General features: G+C 34.9%; 1 protein-coding gene across 1 annotated transcript; it reads right to left on the bottom strand.

Moving 5' to 3' along the window:
• Positions 1-15,014: 15,014 nt before the first annotated feature.
• On the bottom strand, positions 15,015-16,534 carry LOC131158205 (CASP-like protein 2D1). The gene is made up of 3 exons (XM_058112901.1): positions 16,070-16,534; positions 15,853-15,964; positions 15,015-15,519 (listed from the first exon to the last, which is right to left on the bottom strand). Exons 1-3 carry the CDS (start codon positions 16,288-16,290, stop codon positions 15,256-15,258), a joined length of 597 nt encoding a protein of 198 aa, XP_057968884.1. The 5' UTR covers positions 16,291-16,534; the 3' UTR covers positions 15,015-15,255.
• Between the last annotated feature and the right edge of the window lie 2,145 nt (positions 16,535-18,679).

Genomic DNA, 18,679 nt, shown 5'->3' with positions numbered 1-18,679 from the left:
ATGGTCAGGAAAGCCTACTAGTGATTATGATTCTTTACATGTATTTGGTGCTATGGCTTATTATCATGTTAAAGAATCTAAGTTGGATCCAAGAGTCAAGAAAGCAATATTCTTGGGGATAAGTGCAGGACTCAAAGGATACTGTCTTTGGTATCTAGAGACGAAAAAAAATGATTTTAAGCAGGGATGTGACTTTTGATGAACTTGCGATGATGAAGAAAACAATATGCAATGAGTCACGAGTTGAAGAGAAGATTAATGGTACTCAACAACAAGTGGAGGTTGAGACAATTTTGGGAAACCTAGTGAGAAATGAGACTACACAACGTAACTCTCCAGTTACAGTGGGGAATAGTTTACAAGAAGAGGAGATTTCAATTATAGAATCTTCACAGCAATAAGAATCAATTGTTTCTCAGAAGCCAAGACGAGAAATTCGAAAACCTGCTCGGTATACTGATATGGTGGCCTATGCACTTCCAGTTATGGATGATAATGTTTCTTACACTTTCAAAGAAGCAATGAAGAACTCTGAATTAGACAAGTGGAAAAGAGCAATGGATAAAGAAATGTAGTCTCTTCATCAAAATCAAACTTAGGAGCTAGCCCAGCTGTCCAAGGGTAAGAAAGAAATTGGTTGCAAATGAGTCTATGTAAAGAAAGAAGGATTTCCAAATGCAAATAACGTTCGCTTCAAAGTTAGATTGGTAGCTAAGGGCTACACACAAAAGGAAGGCATTGATTATAATGAGGTATTTTCTCCAATTGTTAAACATTCTTCCATTCAAATTTTGTTGGCTTTGGTAGCACAATTTGATCTTGAACTAGTTCAGCTCGATGTAAAAATTGCATTTTTACATGGTGATTTGGAAGAGGAAATCTATATGACTCAGCCATATGGATTTCAGGTTGCTGGAAAATAAAATTGGGTATGTAAACTTGGTAAATCATTGTATGGTTTAAAACAGTCTCCAAGACAGTGGTACAAACGATTTCATCAGTTTATGATGGGTCAGAAGTACATCATAAATAAACATGATCATTGTGTTTATTTTCACAAACTATAAAATGGATCTTTTATATATTTTCTCTTGTATGTTGATGATATGTTGATAGCTTCAAAGAATAATGAAGAAATCAACAAGTTGAAAAGTCAGTTAAATCAAGAGTTTGAGATGAAAGATCTTGGTGAAGCAAAGAAGATACTTGGCATAGAGATTCGCAGAGACAGAATGAGAGGAATAGTTAGTTTGTCTTAGAAACAGTATTTGAAGAAGGTAGTACAGAGTTTTGGCATGTCTGAGCAGTCAAAACCAGTAAGCACTCCTCTTGCTTCTCATTTCAAATTTAGTGCGACTTTATCTCCTAAATCAGATGAGGAACGTAAGTATATGTCACAGGTTCCTTATGCAAGTGTTGTTGGTAGTATGATGTATGCAGTGGTTTGTACTAGACCTGATATTTCACAAGTTGTTAGTATGGTGAGCAGGTATACGCATGATCCGAGTAAAAGACATTGGCAAGCTGTGAAATAGATTTTGAGATATATTATGAATACAATTGATGTGGGTATAGTATTTGAGAAAAATGATACTATTGTTCAACGTGTTGTTAGATATGTGGATTCTGATTTTGCAGGTGATTTGGATAAACGTCGATCAACTACTAGATATGTTTTTACATTTTCTAATGGTCCAATGAGTTGGAGGTCTACCTTACAATCTACCATTGCCTTTTCTACAACAGAAGCAGAGTACATGGCAGCTTCAGAGGCTATTAAGGAAGCTATTTGGTTGCAGAGTTTACTTGAAAATTTAGGAGTTGTTCAAAAGCACATTATTGTATTCTATGATAGTCAGAGTGCTATTCATTTGGCAAATAATCAAGTCTACCATGCACGAACAAAGCACATCGACGTTCGATTTCATTTTATGCAGGATATTATTGATGGAGGCAAGATACTTCTTCAGAAGATTACTACAATTGAAAATCCCGCAGATATGTTGACCAAGATTGTGACAATAATCAAGCTCAAACATTGTTTGGACTTGATCAATATCCTACAAGTTTGGATATTTTTGGAAGGCGTCGATGATGTAGAACTCCAGAAAATGTTGGTGACTGAAAAATTTATTGAATTTATCGTCAATGTGGAGATTTGTTGTTTTTTGTCCCACATTGGTAGAATAGTTCCACATTAGTATAAAAAGTTGTTTTGAATTTTTTATATTATTTGTCTCACATTGGAGAGAAGTGTTTTTTGAACTTGAGGTTGAAACTATATAAAGAGTTCAACTCTTCATTTGTAAAATACACTTCAAAGTTGTACTTTGTCAAGAAGTAGTGGATTGATCATCGGCGCCCAAGGACGTAGGTAATTCTATACCAAACCTCATTAATTTATTATCTTATTCTTTTTACTGTTTTATTATTAGTTTCTGCATTGCTTTAATTTCTTATATATTCAATAGCAATAGTTGTAGTATTGGTGTTTGGCACAAGTGGGATGCCCAGCACACCATCTGTTACAAACCCTATCGATGTATGTTCTCTTACCTACGTTTTTAATTTTTGATAATATTTAATAGAGAGGAAAAATCAAAGGAAAATGAGTTTTCTCTTTATTATTTATTATTTTTTTTTTTGAAGTAAAATTCTTTATTCAAGGGACCAAGATAATTGAATGTTTTTGCAATGTAGGCATGTCTGCAACTTTCACAATCACACAAGAAGCAATATTTGCATCTTGGTCTTCAGACGGTTCTGGGAAGTTGTAATTCCATTTAACATTGGAGGACATAAACAATATTAATTTTAATTAATATTATTCATATATATATATATATATATATATATGCCGTGTTATATTTATGCTTACATATATTATATGCATTAAAATTAGAGTAAGTGATTACTTTCTTACTTACCTTCCACCAAAAAGTTCTAATACTTATACATAAATACATAAATACATGTAATTTAATAAGTCTTCAACTTTTCATATGTTATAAAATAAAATATTTAAATTTTACTCAAATGTTACATTTTAAATCCTCATTCAATATTCTTATGATTTATATCTATATTTTATTTTTCTTAATTAATTTTACATTTAAATTGATCCGTCTCAAATAAATTTATATTATATATATGTCCATAATATTTTTTTTTTAAGTTTTACATACTACATATTCATATGAATTTATCAATATTTGTCAATTATGTAGAACAAATAATATAAAATAATATATTAAATTATGATATTATTGTCAAAACTAATGATCGAAATACATATATATGACAATTAATCTCACTAAAATACAAAAAAAATTTATACCTAAATATTATTTATCTTAGGTTCAATCATCTTCTCGCTATTTTCTTTTATGTGTTTTTTTTTTTTCATCTATTTTTTAATACATGACAGTTGGACCTCCAATAGAAAAAGGGAGTCCTACTGCTGATGTAACATCCCAAAAAAAATTATTACAAGAGGATGTAATGGATCCTAAAAAAATTAAATTAAATAATTAAATAATTAAATATATTAATTAAAATAAATAAATTATTATTATTATCTGAAGGAATTGAAATTTCAGGGAGAGAAGCCGCAACCCCACTTTTTCTGAGTCTCTCTCGCTCGTCTTCGTCTCTCTCTCACTTCCTTCAATTTCTCGACTGATTTTCGTCCGATTGAAAATCAGAAAATACTGCTAGACTCCATTCTCTACCACCGACATTTCTATTGGAGCGGATTTGTCATAGGAGCGGCGTAAGCATATCTCCTGGGGTAAACTCAATTCTCATTTTTACCTCAATTTCTCGTAAATCTTAAGCCCAATTGACGATCAGACACCACCACGAGAATCTAAAGATAATTCTATACAAGTCTAGTAACGGATTTCTCGTGGGGTCGTCGTAGGCATAACCCCAAAATTAGGCTAAGAGGGTTATTAAGAATCTAATTATTATTTAATTATTGTAGATTTAGAAATGTTAAATATTGGACATTTTGAAATTGAATTAGGGTCATTGAATTCAGAGCTCACGTAAGTGCCGCGGGTGTAATTTCGGGATCCTACGGGTATAATTAAGGAAAACCAAAGTAATTTGATTATTTTGGAGTTTAACAATTTATTTAGGTTATTGGGAGCCTAGGAAATGTTTTATGGAAATTATGTTGGAATTCTGTTGAATGTTTTGGGGAAATGGAAATTGTAAATTTTATACTAGAAATGTCACGTGTTCAGGATTGAACTGTGTGAACATCTCAGTAAGTCAGATAAGGGGATAAACTAATTCAGTATTTTTATAAAATTATTCATTATTTTAAATCATTTGATTTTAGGAAAATATGTATATTGTAAGATTATGTTAGGAAATACTATTGTGAATAGGGATATGATTTAAATATGTTTTATCAGGAAATATGATTTTAGAATAAATTTTACACCAAAATGTTATCCATCTTGTGTGGCATGAGTGGTATTTACCATGAAAATTATGCTTATGGAATATTATATTACTTCGGAATAAACATGTATTTCCAGTTTTCAGAAAAAATTATAAAACAATGCAAAAACTATGATTTCATGAATATTATGTAAACAGTGCAAGAAATTTATGTTCAGTATATTATGATTTGCTGGCACAGATGCCGAGATTACATGCTATGCTATACCAACACAGATGTCGTGATTCATGTTGGCGCAGATGCCATATTCATGTATGTTATAACAAAATTCGTGAAATGTTATCATGTTAGAATTATGATAGTGCTACCACACGACCAGTAGTGTGAAAGATGACAGTCGATGTGGCTTCAGTGTAGAGTGGTTATGTTCCCCTGGCAGTCCGGGACCAAGTGGGGTAGGCCCATCGTACTTACAGACTTACGTTTGATCTAACATGGTCGGCCAGCCATTGTTAGGTCTCGCCTTCAAGCCGCACAATCAGTCATGTGGGGGTAAGACATGACATCAACTAGCTATCCATTCTGAGTATTATTTCAGTGTAGTATAGTTATATAAGATGTTTTCCATGTACAGTATGCAGTATGTTATATTATGAATTGACAAATCATGTTTTACTCAGTTTAGTACAGTCAGACTTTTTCATTTATGTTTTATGTATTATTTAGATGTACAACACGAAAATACTCGTGATGTCACACACTGATACTAGTTTATTTCCCTTACTGAGAGGTGTCTCACCCTAGCATTAAAACATTTCAGGAAATCCGGGTAGAGGAGCAGATAGAGCTCCGCAATGGTAGATTTGGTCTGTGCTACCCTGTCAGAAGGGTGAGTTGTTGTGCTAGGATTAGATTTACTTTGGGAATTGGCCCTAGGATACATTTCAGTCTTTTGGTGGATGATTGTATATATTTAATTAGTAGATTTAATAGAACTCTGGTATTGTGATTGATTGGATGGTTGTATGTAAATTACGTTTCTTACTGCTTAGGTGTCAAAGTTGTTTGACAGGTATGTACCCAGTACCCACAGCTCTGGGTGGACCATGTTTATATCAGTATAATAGGGAAATAGGGTAATTATGAATGATGTTATGTTTTCATGTGAAAGAAAAAAAAATATATGGTAAAATACGCAGGTTCTTACAGTTTGATATCAGAGCCTAGGTAACTAGGTTTTGTAGACTTTAGAGTGCAGCGAAAACAATACCAAAGTATAGGAAAGGAGTTGAGGTTTGGTTCTCTAGTCTAGAGGCAGGACTTCCGTGGTGGTTTCTATGTCTTTCCTGGGGTGACGATTTTAGGAAAGTCATAGCAAACTATTGCCGGGTGGTGTTTCTAAAGTGTAGGACTTAACCTTGAATAATGATAAGAATGTCAAGATAGGGGGTTTTGGTTAGATATGTAAATTATAAGAATGGGATCTCTGAATCATGTTATTTTCTTTTCAGGATGGACCCAAGAAGAAGTGGTACAAATGCCAGGGGTGATGGAGCAGGACCCTCGAGTGCACGTGGGGGTGATCGAGGCACCATACTATGCAGCGTGGCTCAACAAGTTATGGCTAAGATTTCTAGGAACTCTAGGAAGCAAGGAGGCCCGTTTGTCGGTCTTGGGTCTATGATTGAGAAATTCACTAAGATGAATCCTCCGATATTCTTAGAAGGGGTTGATCCTGCAGTCGCCGAGAGCTGGATGTAGGAAATAGAGAAGGTTTTGGTGGTGCTGCAGTGTACTGAGGACCAACGGGTTCTATTCGCTACTTAAAAATTGACAAAAGAGGCAAAGCGTTGGTGGACTGTTGTGAAACTCCTGGAAAAGCAGAGGACGACGTCGATAGCTATGACATGGTATCAATTTAGAGAATTGTTCTTTGACAGATACTTTCCAGCCACTGTCGGAGAAGTCAAAGTGAAGGAGTTCCTGAATCTGAAGCAGAGACAGCAGTCAGTCCAGCAATATGCTGCGAGGTTTATAGAATTGTCTCGCTTCACCCAGTTTATTATACCTAATGAAGCAAGGAAGGATAGACAGTTTGAAAGAGGGTTGAAGCGTGAGATCTACAGACAAGTTATGGTATTGAAAATACAGGAATTTTCTGAGTTGGTAGATAGAGCCGCTTTGGCTGAGGCCAGTGAGTGGATGGGTGTTGAGGAGTTGAGACAGAAGAAGAGGTCCACACCTTCAGGCTTTCAGCAGAGTTCTAGTCGGGGCCAGTGGAGAAGAGGAAATTATGGTAGGGATCGGAGGCAGGAGTCTATGGGTCATGAGGTTCAGGGTGTGTAGACCTACCCTATATGTGAGACATATGGAAAGAGACATCTGGGAGAGTGCCAAGCGAGGAGAGGCATATGTTATTGCTACGGCGGATCGGGGCATATGGCATGAGATTGTCTTACACCAGCTGGTACAACTCCTGCTCCCAGGCAATTCAGGAGAAGTTACTGGGCGCCCTGTGGAGGTTAGCATAAGAATGTAGCCCCGGTGAAGGTTTATGCTTTGAAGCTAGGAGACGCTGAGATTGTAGCAGACGTAGTGACAGGTACCCTTACTGTATTATCATGTCATGCTATTGTTTTATCTAATTCGGATGCTACTCATTATTTTGTGTCTGCAAATTATATTAAATTGTCTGGTGGTGAGACCCAGTCATTGGAGGTAGAATTGTTTGTAACTACACCATCAGGGTCAGTAGTGAGGTGTCGTGGAGTGCTCAGGGGTTATCCGATAGAAATTCAGGGGAGAGTGTTACCAGCTGACCTGATTGTGTTAGATATGCATGGGTTCCATGTAATACTGGGTATGGATTGACTGGCAGCTAACTATGCCAATATTGATTGTCATATGAAAGAGGTGATTTTCATACCACTAGGTAAGCAAGAATTCAAATTTGTGGGATCGTAGGTGTGTTCTCCACCTCAGATAATGTCAGCCATACAGGCGAGAAAACTGCTGCGAGATGGATGTCAAGGGTTTATGGCCTTTGTAAAGGAGGTGTCAGAAAATGAATTGAAGCTTGGCAGCACACCGGTGGTTAAGGAGTTTTTAGACGTTTTTCTAGAGGAGTTGTCAGGGCAGCCTCTCGATCATGAGGTAGATTTTGCCATCGATCTATTTTCCAGGACAACACCGATCTCTAAAGCTCCATATCGTATGACTCCAGCAGAGTTGGGGAATTAAAGGATCAGCTGCAAGATATACTAAGTAAAGAATTTATCAGACCTAGTTATTTGTAAAGAAGAAAGACGGGTCTATGAGAATGTGTATAGACTACAGGGAGATAAAAAAGGTAACTATTAAGAATAGATATCCTCTACCCCATATAGATGATTTATTTAATCAGCTCCAGGGTACACGGGTTTATTCTAAGATTGACTTCAGATCAAGTTATCATCAGGTGAAGGTAAAAGTAGAAAACGCCTCGAAGACAACTTTTAGGACCAAGTATGGGCATTAAGAATTTCTTGTTATGTCTTTTGCTCTGACTAATGCTCCTGCAGTATTCATGGATTTGATGAATAGAATCTTTCATCAGTATTTAGACCAGTTTGTCGTGGTTTTCATTGATGATATACTGGTCTACTCGAGGAGTTTTGAGGAGCATGAAGCACACTTATAGCTGGTACTCCAGACACTTATGGAAAAGAGTTTATATGATAAGTTCAGTAAATGCGAATTCTGGTTAGAGAAGGTGGTGTTTCTAGGGCACGTTATCTCAGGTGATGGAATTTCAGTGGATCCCAACAAGATTGATGCAATTGTGAAGTGGGTCAGGGTGAAGAACATTCAGGAAATCAGGAGTTTCTTGGGGCTGGCAGGTTATTACCGTCAATTTGTTGAGGGGTTCTCAGCATTATCAGGGTCTCTGACGCAACTGACTAGAAAGAATGTCAAGTTTGAATGAGATGACAACTGTAAGCAGAGTTTCTAGGAACTAAAGCAGAGGCTCGTCACTACACCAGTGTTGATCATCCCATGAGGGGGTGATGGTTATGTTATCTACAGTGATGCGTCCTTGAAGGGACTTGGTTGTGTATTGATGCAGCGAGGCAAGGTAGTAGTGTATGCTTCCAGGCAATTGAAAGAGTATGAAAAAAACTACCCTACCCAAGATCTTGAATTGGTTGCAGTGGTACACGCGCTAAAGATTTGGAGGCATTACTTGCACGATGAAAGATGCGATATATTCTTCGACCACAAAAGTCTAAAGTACTTCTTTACGCAAAAGGAATTGAACATGCGGAAAAGAAGATGGTTGGAACTTATCAAGGACTATGATTGCACCATCAGCTACCATTTAGGTAAAGCAAATGTGGTAGCTAATGCACTAAGCCATAAATCAGGGGGTGCAACATAGTAATTCAGTATCCAATCCTGATGGATTTGGAGATCTTTGACATGGAGTTGGTTTAGTGTGATCACCAAACTTTTGTTGCCAACCTGGTGGTGCAGCCTACGTTGTATGAAAGGATTAAGGCAGCCCAGAAGAATGACACAGAGTTGGTGGAATTGATCGAGAAAGTGCAGGATAGACAGGGGGAGGAGGTCAATATTTCATATGACGGAGCTTTGCGGTTCCGTTCTAGATTATGCGTGCCTGCAGATGCTGATATCAGGAGGACGATCCTTTAGGAGACTCATAGGTTCCTATATACAGTTCATCCTGGCAGCACTAAAATGTATAAGGATCTATGAGAGTCTTTCTAGTGGAGCAGCATGAATACAAAAATTGCCGAGTTTGTGCAGCAGTGCCTGACGTGCCAGCAGATTAAGGTTGAGCACCAAAGGCCAGCGGGCTAGTTGCAGCCATTTTTCATCCTAGAGTGGAAGTGCGACCATGTTTCTATGGACTTGGTGACAGGCTTATCGCCGGCACGACAAGGGCAAAATGCTATTTGGGTGGTCGTTGATAGATTGACAAAGACCACTCATTTCATTCCCATTAAAGTCAACTACTCCATGGACAGACTGGTAGAGTTATATATTTAGGAGATCGTGCGATCACATGGAGTGCCATTATATATTTTATTAGACCAAGACCCACATTTCATGTCACATTTTTGGAAAGGCTTGCAGGAGGTTTTGGGGCCTCAATTATCTTTCAGCACGACATTTCATCCTCAGACGGACGGCCAGACTAAGAAGGTGATTCAGATATTAGAAGATATGTTATGGGCGTGCGTGCTGGATTTTGGGGGTAGTTGGACTTAGTATATGCCACTGGTAGAGTTTGCATACAATAACAGCTATCAAGTCAATATTGGCATGGCACCCTATGAGGCGTTCTATGGTAGGAGGTGTCGTTCTCCTCTATACTGGGATGAGATAGGTGAAAGGCGAGTTTTGGGACCAGAAATAGTGCAGCAAGCGTACGATAAAGTTTGGCTCATTAAAGAAAGGATCAGGGCAGTTCAAAGTCAACAGAAAAGCTACGCCAATACTCGCAGCTAGGAACAGGAATTTGAGGTAGGAGACCATGTGTTTTTGAAGATAGTGCCACTGAAGGGGGTTATAAGATTTGGAATGAATGGTAAGTTGAACCCTAGGTTTATTGGCCCTTTCGAGATTCTGGAAGGAGTGGGGTCAGTAGCCTACCGGCTAGCTTTACCACCAACATTGTTTAGAATTCACAATGTATTTCATGTTTCCATATTAAGGAAATACGTCCCAGATCCCTCTTATGTCATCAGTTATGTCAAGTTAGAACTCAGTGATACTTTGGCTTATAAGGAGATACTAGTGCAGGTTTTAGACAAGAAGGAACAGGAATTACGCAGTAAGAGAATTCCATTAGTAAAGGTCCTGTGAAGAAATGACACAGTGGAAGAAGCTTCTTGGGAGTTTGAGGAAGAGATACGACAGAAATACCCGTATCTCTTTAGTGGAGATTAACAGTAATCAAGGAAAAATACAGGTAATTATGTAAAGTCTCTTTTGTATAGGTTAGTTAGTATATGTAATAATTTTCTACTAGTAGGTAGTGTTTTGGTTATGAGAGAATTCTATTTTATATGTATTTGTAATCTCCTAGAACCCTGAATGTAACCACGGTATTCTTCCACCACAAGTGAGGGTAAGTAATGAGATAAGTAGCCCATTTTTCCTTAAGGAATGGTGTATAACACAGACAGTAAATTTTGAGGACGAAATTTTATAAGGGAGAATGTAACGCCCCAAAATTAATTATTACAGGAGGATGTAGTGGATTCAAAAAAAAAATTTTAATTAAATTAAATAATTAAATATTTAATTATATTAATTAAAATAAATAATTAATTAATTAATTAAATTATTATTAATTAAATATTATAATAATAATAATGATATTGATATTATTATTATTTCAGGGAGAGAAGCCGCAGCTCCTCCCCCCCCCCCCTTTTCTGAGTCTCTCTCGCTCGTCTCCGTCTCTCTCCCACTTCTTTCAATTTCTCGATTGATTTTCGCTCGATTGAAAATGAGAAAATACCGCTGGATTCCATTCTCCGCCACCGACATTTCTATTATAGCAAATTTGTCATAGGAGCAGTGTAGGCATATCTCCTGGGGTAAGTTCAATTCTCACTTTTACCTCAATTTCTCGTAAATCTTAAGCCCAATTGACAATCGGACACCACCACGAGAAACTTGAGATGATTCTTTACAAGTCTAGTGGAACGGATTTCTCATGGGATCGTCGTAAACATAACCTCAAAATTAGGCTAAGTGGGTTATTAAGGAGCTAATTATTATTTAATTATTGTAGATTTATAAATGTTAAATATTGGGCATTCTGAGGTTGAATTAGGGTCATTGAATTCAAGGTTCAGATAAGTGCCGCGGATATAATTTTGGGACCTTGCGGGCATAGTTTAGGAAAACCAAGGTAATTTGATTATTTTGGAGTTTAACAATTTATTTAGGTTATTGAGAGCCTAGGAAATGTTTTATGAAAATTATGTTGAAAATTTGTAATGGAAATGCCACGGGCTCAGGATTAAACTGTGTAGGCATCTCAGTAAGTCAAGTAAGGGGATAAACTAATTCAGTATTTTCATAAAAGTATTCATTATTTTATATCATTTGATTTCAGGAAAATATGTATATTGTAAGATTATGTTGAGAAATACTGTTGTGAACAGGGATATGATTTAAATATGTTTTATCAGGAAATATGATTTTAGAATAAATTTTACACCAAAATGTTATCTATCTTGTATGGCATGAGTATTATTTACCAAGAAAATTATGCTTATGGAATATTATGTTACTTCAGAATAAACATGTATTTCTAGTTTTCAAGAAAATTATAAAATAGTGCAGAAACTATGATTTTATGAATATTATGTAAACAATACAAGAAATTCATGTTCAGCATATTATGATTTGTCGGCGCAAATGCTGAGATTACATGTTGTGTTATACCGGCACAGATGTCGTGATTCATGTTGGCGCAGATGCCATATTCACGTATGTTATGACAGAATTCGTGAAATATTATCATGCCAGGTATTATTACGAAATATGAAACAGTTATGTTCAGTATACGAATCGTATTATATGATATTAGAACCTGGATGGTATGATTTAGTTCAGTTTTCAAGAGTACGGTACCGTAGCTATATGTTCAGAATTATGATAGTGCTATCACACGACTAGTAGTGTGGGAGATGGCAGTCGATGTGGCTTTAGTGTAGAGTGATGATGTTCTCCTGGCAATCCAGGACCAAGTGGGGCAGGCTCATCGTACTTATAGACTTACGTTTGATCTAGCATGGTCAGCCAGTCATTGCTAGGTCCCGCTTTCCAGCCACAAAACCCAGTCATATGAGGGTAAGACATGACATCAGCTAACTATCTATCCTGAGTGTTATTTCAATATAGTATAGTTACATAAGATCTTTTCCATGTACAGTATGTAGTATGTTATATTATGAATTGACAAATCATGTTTTACTCAGTTTAGTATAGTTAGACTTTTTCAATTATGTTTTATATATTATTTATATGTACAACACGAAAATACTCATGATGTCACACACTGATACTAGTTTATTTCTCTTACTGAGAGGTGTCTCACCCCAGCATTAAAATATTTCAGGAAATCCGAGTAAAGGAGCAGATAGAGCTCCGCAACGGTAGAGTTGGTCTATGCTACCTTGTCAGAAGGGTGAGTTGTTGTGTTATGGTCAGATTTACTTTGGGAATTGGCCCTAGGATACATTTCAGTATTTTGGTGGATGATTGTATATATATAATTAGCGGATCTAATAGAACTCTGGTATTGTGATTGATTAGATGGTTGTATGTAAATAACGTTTCTTGTTGCTTAGGTGTCAAAGTTGTTTGACAGGTATGTCCCCAGTATCCACGGGTTTGGATAGACCATGTTTATATTAGTATAACAGGGAAACAGGATAATTATGAATGATGTTATGTTTTCATGTAAAAGAATATATATATAGTAAAATAGGTAGGTCCTTACAGCTGACCTCATTTCAGGAATCATTTTCGGCAACTGATGGTGAAAATTTTACCCTTTGATTAAATAGATTTGATTACTTCTTTAAATAATTCCTTCCTATTGTTAAAATTATCGGCTGATCAAGCTAATATATTTTTAAGTGATTTGATTAGCAATTAATCGTACTAAAATATATAAAAAAGTTAAATTTAATTTTAATACATGACAGTTGGACTTCCAATAAAAAAAAAGGGAGTCCTACTGTTGACCTCCTTTCAGGAATCATCTTCGGCAACTGATGGTGAAAATTTTACCCTTGGATTAAATATATTTGGTTGCTTATTTAAATAATTCCTTCCTATTGTTAAAATTATCGGCTGATCAAGCTGATATATTTTTAAGTGATTTAATGAGCAATTAATCGTACTAAAATATATAAAAATTTATATTTAAATATTATTTATATTTTATGTGTTTCAACGTAATATTTAGTTCTATGCTAAAATGGTATATTGTTATAATTTTGTATTTTCCAACTTCTCTGCTAACCGAGCAAGTTAGGTTAATTTATTTTTGTCGTGATTTAATTAACAATTAATCTCACTAAAAACACACACACAAAAATTATACTTAAATATTTTTGTGTTTTAATGGCACTGTTAATGAAATTGTCTATTCTAAATATGTTTGTCCTATACACCTTTATTAATAGTTAGAATGTATTTATGTTCAAATTTGATGTTATAAGTATATATTATTACAATTTTGTATTGTTATCAATGGTCTTAATATTTAGATTTATTTTTTAACTTATTTCATATGTGTTTTATTTTTCTTTTTTTACATTTTCGAATCCCAAAGTGCGGATAATCTCTCTAGTATTTTTATATATTATAAGACCAAATTGTTATCAATAAACACAAATAATATGCAATGACTGAACTACCAAAGTACCAAGTGCTACATACTGTCACTATCCACCCCTAGCAAGAAAAAATCACAAGTTGACATTAGTCATTAACTAAACAAAATAAAAAATGAACCTAATCAAAATTCCAACCAGCTTTCAGTAAGGTAATCCTAATAACATATACTTGTGATGATTAATGAACACAATTGTGTATCTTAATTACCAACACAAACCCTGCAATGCCTATTTATAATCACGATGAGCTGACATGTTTATTGAAGTTTGGAAATAAGGATTGAATCTGACACTTGAAAATATTGCAATTCAAACAGCATTATTATTGATTAAGATGAGTGGCTTTAAATCCAGAAAGTTAATGGTTGCCTTTTTTAAGTTTATACGGAGGGTAGAGCTAAAATATCTAGCCACGAAACTTCAAATGACATCTTCATAAATATGTCAATAATTAACTAATATAGTTTACTTGATACAGATAAAATTGAGTCTTGATGATGATTTGGATTCCTTACTTATAATTTGTCTAAGAAATTATCAAAAATATATCGATGAACATATGGTTATATGTTTATTTTTTAAATTTAGTAGAGTCTGAATGCATATGAAGGACATGAATTTCGGATCATAAAAAATTAATGGAGAGAAAGACAGAGTGCAGGAGAGTCTAATGCATTTAAAGAAGAGCAGGGGCTTCGGGTCATAAAAAATTAATGGAGAGAAAGACAGAGTGCAGGAGAGTCTGATGCATTTAAAGAAGAGCAGAGACAGCAATTGCTGCTTCAAGGAAGTAGGTGAGCAAAAGGGTCATCTATATATATATATATATATATATATATATATATATACATATATGCTGAGGTAGGTATGCATAATCTAAGTATACCTTTTCAAAGCTCATTAATTGAGAAGCATTGCAACTCTTGAAAGAAGATAAAGACCACTTTGAATTAGTGGAAAGCAATTATAATCCCTCTGAAACCATGATCAACTACGCACTAACTTAACCTACCACCAAATGATTCGCACCGAGATAAGCTTGAAGTTTATGTGAGAGGACGAAATAGGCAAGATTGTGTATATGCAAGTATATTATATAATGTATTCTACTTTTACACCGCGTGTTTGGTAATTAACACCCATAATTGCAATTAGTTGACATTAATACTCTATTAATCAATCTGAGCAGCATAAAATAAAGCATGTATTATTCATTTAACACCAAAGCATTTTTCATCTTATTACAATATAGTCACATAAATCCCTCCCTCACGTAGAAACACTAATTTTAGATTTAAGTGAATTTGGACAAAATATAATACTCTAAATTTACTCAAATCTAAATCCAAGACTAAAAATGGATTCTCCCAAATGCAGCTCGCAAGTCGCAAGCAGGAGAAAAGAGAGAAGCGTCTAGTTCCTTTGGTCTTCCAACACTTCAGAAGGAATGGAGGGAGGGGGGTATGTGCTGAAAGTCCTATAAGCAGAGATCACAGATACAAGCAGGAAGCAGCAGAGAGACGAGGCATGGAGAGCCAAACCCAACTTCACTCTTACACAGAACCTTCCATAAGAATTGCAGGCTTCACTCCATGAGGCCTCCCTATCACCATTGTAAGCCAAGTACAGAATCTCTAACACTGCAGCCCCTGATGTCACCATTAAGTAAGCCACAACCTGCACAAATATGCACAAAACCCATTTTTAAGAAGAGATCAGAAATGTTTTACAAGATTGAAATTTTATATTTTTCGAAACTGAACTTTGACTTTCTTGCTTATCCCAACAAAAAAAAAAAAAAAAGCTTCATAAATTACTACAGTATAAATCTCAAAAGTCAGAATTTGAGGAAAAGTGGTGTGAGCTTTTCATAAGGTTTGGTAAATCTAGTTTACTAAAAAAGCACCACTTAGAAGATCTGCAATTTATTCTCCTTTTGTTTCTTTTAGACTAATGCAATGTCCTATCAGAATCAAAGAATTGCAGGAAAGGGCGTAAGGCAAATTAAACCTGATCAGAGACAAAGAAAACCCATGCTTTAGTTAAAAGGCATCTGAACCATGAGGACAGAGCAGCAAAAAGAGCATAAGCAGCAGAAAGGGCATTGATGCAAACCATGTACCTGCAGAAAAGAAAGAAAGAAAAGAAAAAACTTTGAATCATAAAATCTGCACAGAACAGAGAAAATCTGAGAAAATGAAAATGCAGAGTATTGTGTATGACAGACTTGAGTCCCCCAAGAGTGGAGAATTGAAGTTTGCCATAGCTGCTGTTGTCCTGCTGGTTGGTCACAGTGACCCAAATGGATGCAACGCTGAGAGGGACTGCACAGAGCCTAAGGGCAAAATCTAAGAGCTTGAGGGTAGGGATGAGGTGGTAGACGGAGGTGGGTGCATTCTCATTTTCACCAACACCAACAGTGCTCTGCCTCTGCCTCATGTTGTTCATTTGGAAAACAGAGCAAGGACACACCCAAAACAGAGGTTCAATGAATAAATTTTAGGGAGGGTATGAGAATTTAGAATGTTGGCCGTGTGGGGAATGAAAGTAATCCTCTGGCATGAGAAGTGATGCTTGGAGAGGAGTGAGATATAGTGGGCGTGCTTTTTGTGTGTGGGAAATTGGAATCATGGTTGAGTTTTTTTTTTTCTTTTCAACTATTTTACAAGGAGGCCATGATTGATTCCACTACTGTTTTTGAAGATATCATTTTAATTTAAAGTTAGATATGGAGGGAGCTTTCTCACCAACTTTCATTCCTAAAATGATTTTCCATAAAGATTTGCTTTTAAATGATTTGAAAATATTTTACACATAAAATTATTATTAAAGTGGTCTAATAGCTACTTTAAAATAATGTTTGAAAGTATGAATTTTCAGTTTTGAATTTAAACTTATCTGATTTTTTAAAAAATAATAATAATTTAATAGATTTAAGATCAAAAATTTTATACAAATACAAAATGTTCATAAATTCTGTCCAATTTCAACAAATCTAAATTAAATCAAACTTGAGTTTTGATTTCATGTTTGATGGCCTAGTGGTTGAGATTTAATTAATATCACTAGATCTTATAAAAGTATTATGAATTAATGAATTTCATTCAGTGTTGCAGTACACAATAAAATTGATTAAATCTAAAAAGTTCTTATAATAGTGTCTTTTAAAATTTAAGTTATTTTTTGGTGCACAATTGAGTTATTTTTTTCAATTGAAAGTTCTAATTGATTCTTTCTACCGAAAGAATTTTATATCCATTTTATTTCTTTTATGTTCTTCAAGTTATACATATGCTGACAACAATTTGAAACCGTCACTAAACTCCAATATTAGAGATTAATTTGAACTCTCATCTGTAAACTTTAAATGAAATTACATGTCAAAAATTAGAATACTATCGCTAGTGCCAACAAATGATTTTTACTATTTTAAATAGGATATTTACTTCTAAAGTATATATTTCTCATCGATTCTTAGAATTTAATAGCATGAAAAACTAATTTTTTATCTATAAATTTTTTCAACATCCAATCTTCTTATTCTTTTAAGTCATTTATATCCATAATGCTTAGTTGTAAATCATGTCCAAATGGCTTTAGCATATATAACCCACCTCACATGCCAATGAAACCAATCATGCATCTTTTTTTTACTTGATCTACTCCCTCTCTTCTCTCTCTATTAATACTCCTCTTCTTATCTCATATCTAAACTCTTTCAACCAGTGACAACCTAGTTATAGCTAATGGGCTAGTTGCGATACAATATGTTTGAGTTAAAACGTAATGTAATTATATTATTATATGAAGAATTTTAGACTTTTATGTACAACTATGCATGCATATTATAGGCAAGAATTAAAATTCTAAGATAGTTTTTATTTGATAGTGAAAATTGCATAGGAGTTTTGTGATTGTACACACATTACTAAACCACGTAAGTTTGTTGTTCTCGCTTTTGATTTTCTTTATTTTTTCATATTTTCTATGTGTGTACGTAACTTTAGTGTATAATTTCACAACAACAACATTATCATAATTGATAAAAACATCAAAATTTAAGAAACTAGAGTCTCATTTTAAACATAGATCATAAATATATACCACCCCCAATCGCTAAAACCTTTAAACAAAGTCACATCTCACAAACTAGATTGAGTCCAACATATTGCCTTGAAAATTGAAATTAACCTTGTTACATATTTCTCACCCAACCAACCATTTGATTTGACAACAAGGCTATAGTTTCATGAACAATGAAACAGTAAGAACAATGATATTTTATTCAAATAACTGAGCCGTGAACACTACATACGTTAGAGAGGATACAAGTTAGGGTATTTATAGACGATTACATAATATAAGTAATAATTATAAATCTCATGATTTGAAATAAGATCTGTTTTGTTGCCATATATCCTCTCTTTTTAATCAATAGACTCTGATTTGTTAGCATATATGACCCTCAAACATTGACTTTGTATTTTTGATGCTCCTTAGTCTTTATTGTGGTAATTTGACTTTGATTGTAAGGGACTAATGGACATAGCTTGTGTCCTCCTCACATAATGGCCAAAATTTGGTACCATATGAATCATGACTCATGAGTAAGCTCAGGCGCTAAAGTTTTTCTTTCATTGTGGTGAGACAAAGGGGGTCAAGAGTTCACCAAACAAGCAACCTAAATTTGTGAAAAGAAACCTCAGCTTCACCCACCAAGAAAAAAGCAAACTTGAGCCTGAAGAAATGAGATTATGAAGAGAGACACCTTCCTCATCACTCATCTACTGCAGTCATAGAAAGGTGGGCAAAACCCATCAGCCAGAGCACTAATTCA

The sequence above is a fragment of the Malania oleifera genome, chromosome 1 (genome assembly GCF_029873635.1).
Source record: "Malania oleifera isolate guangnan ecotype guangnan chromosome 1, ASM2987363v1, whole genome shotgun sequence".
Classification (NCBI taxonomy): domain Eukaryota; kingdom Viridiplantae; phylum Streptophyta; class Magnoliopsida; order Santalales; family Ximeniaceae; genus Malania; species Malania oleifera.
Note: the sequence above shows the minus strand (reverse complement) of the source record. Positions and strands in the feature narration are given on the sequence as shown.

Excerpts from the sequence above, each read along its gene's own strand:
- LOC131158205 (XM_058112901.1), bottom strand. The coding sequence starts at position 16,290 with ATGAACAACATGAGGCAGAGGCAGAGCACTGTTGGTGTTGGTGAAAAT. Across the intron at positions 15,965-16,069 it reads TCCACTCTTGGGGGACTCAA|GTACATGGTTTGCATCAATG; the intron begins GTCTGTCATACA and ends TCTTTTCTGCAG. Across the intron at positions 15,520-15,852 it reads TTTTCTTTGTCTCTGATCAG|GTTGTGGCTTACTTAATGGT; the intron begins GTTTAATTTGCC and ends ATATTTGTGCAG.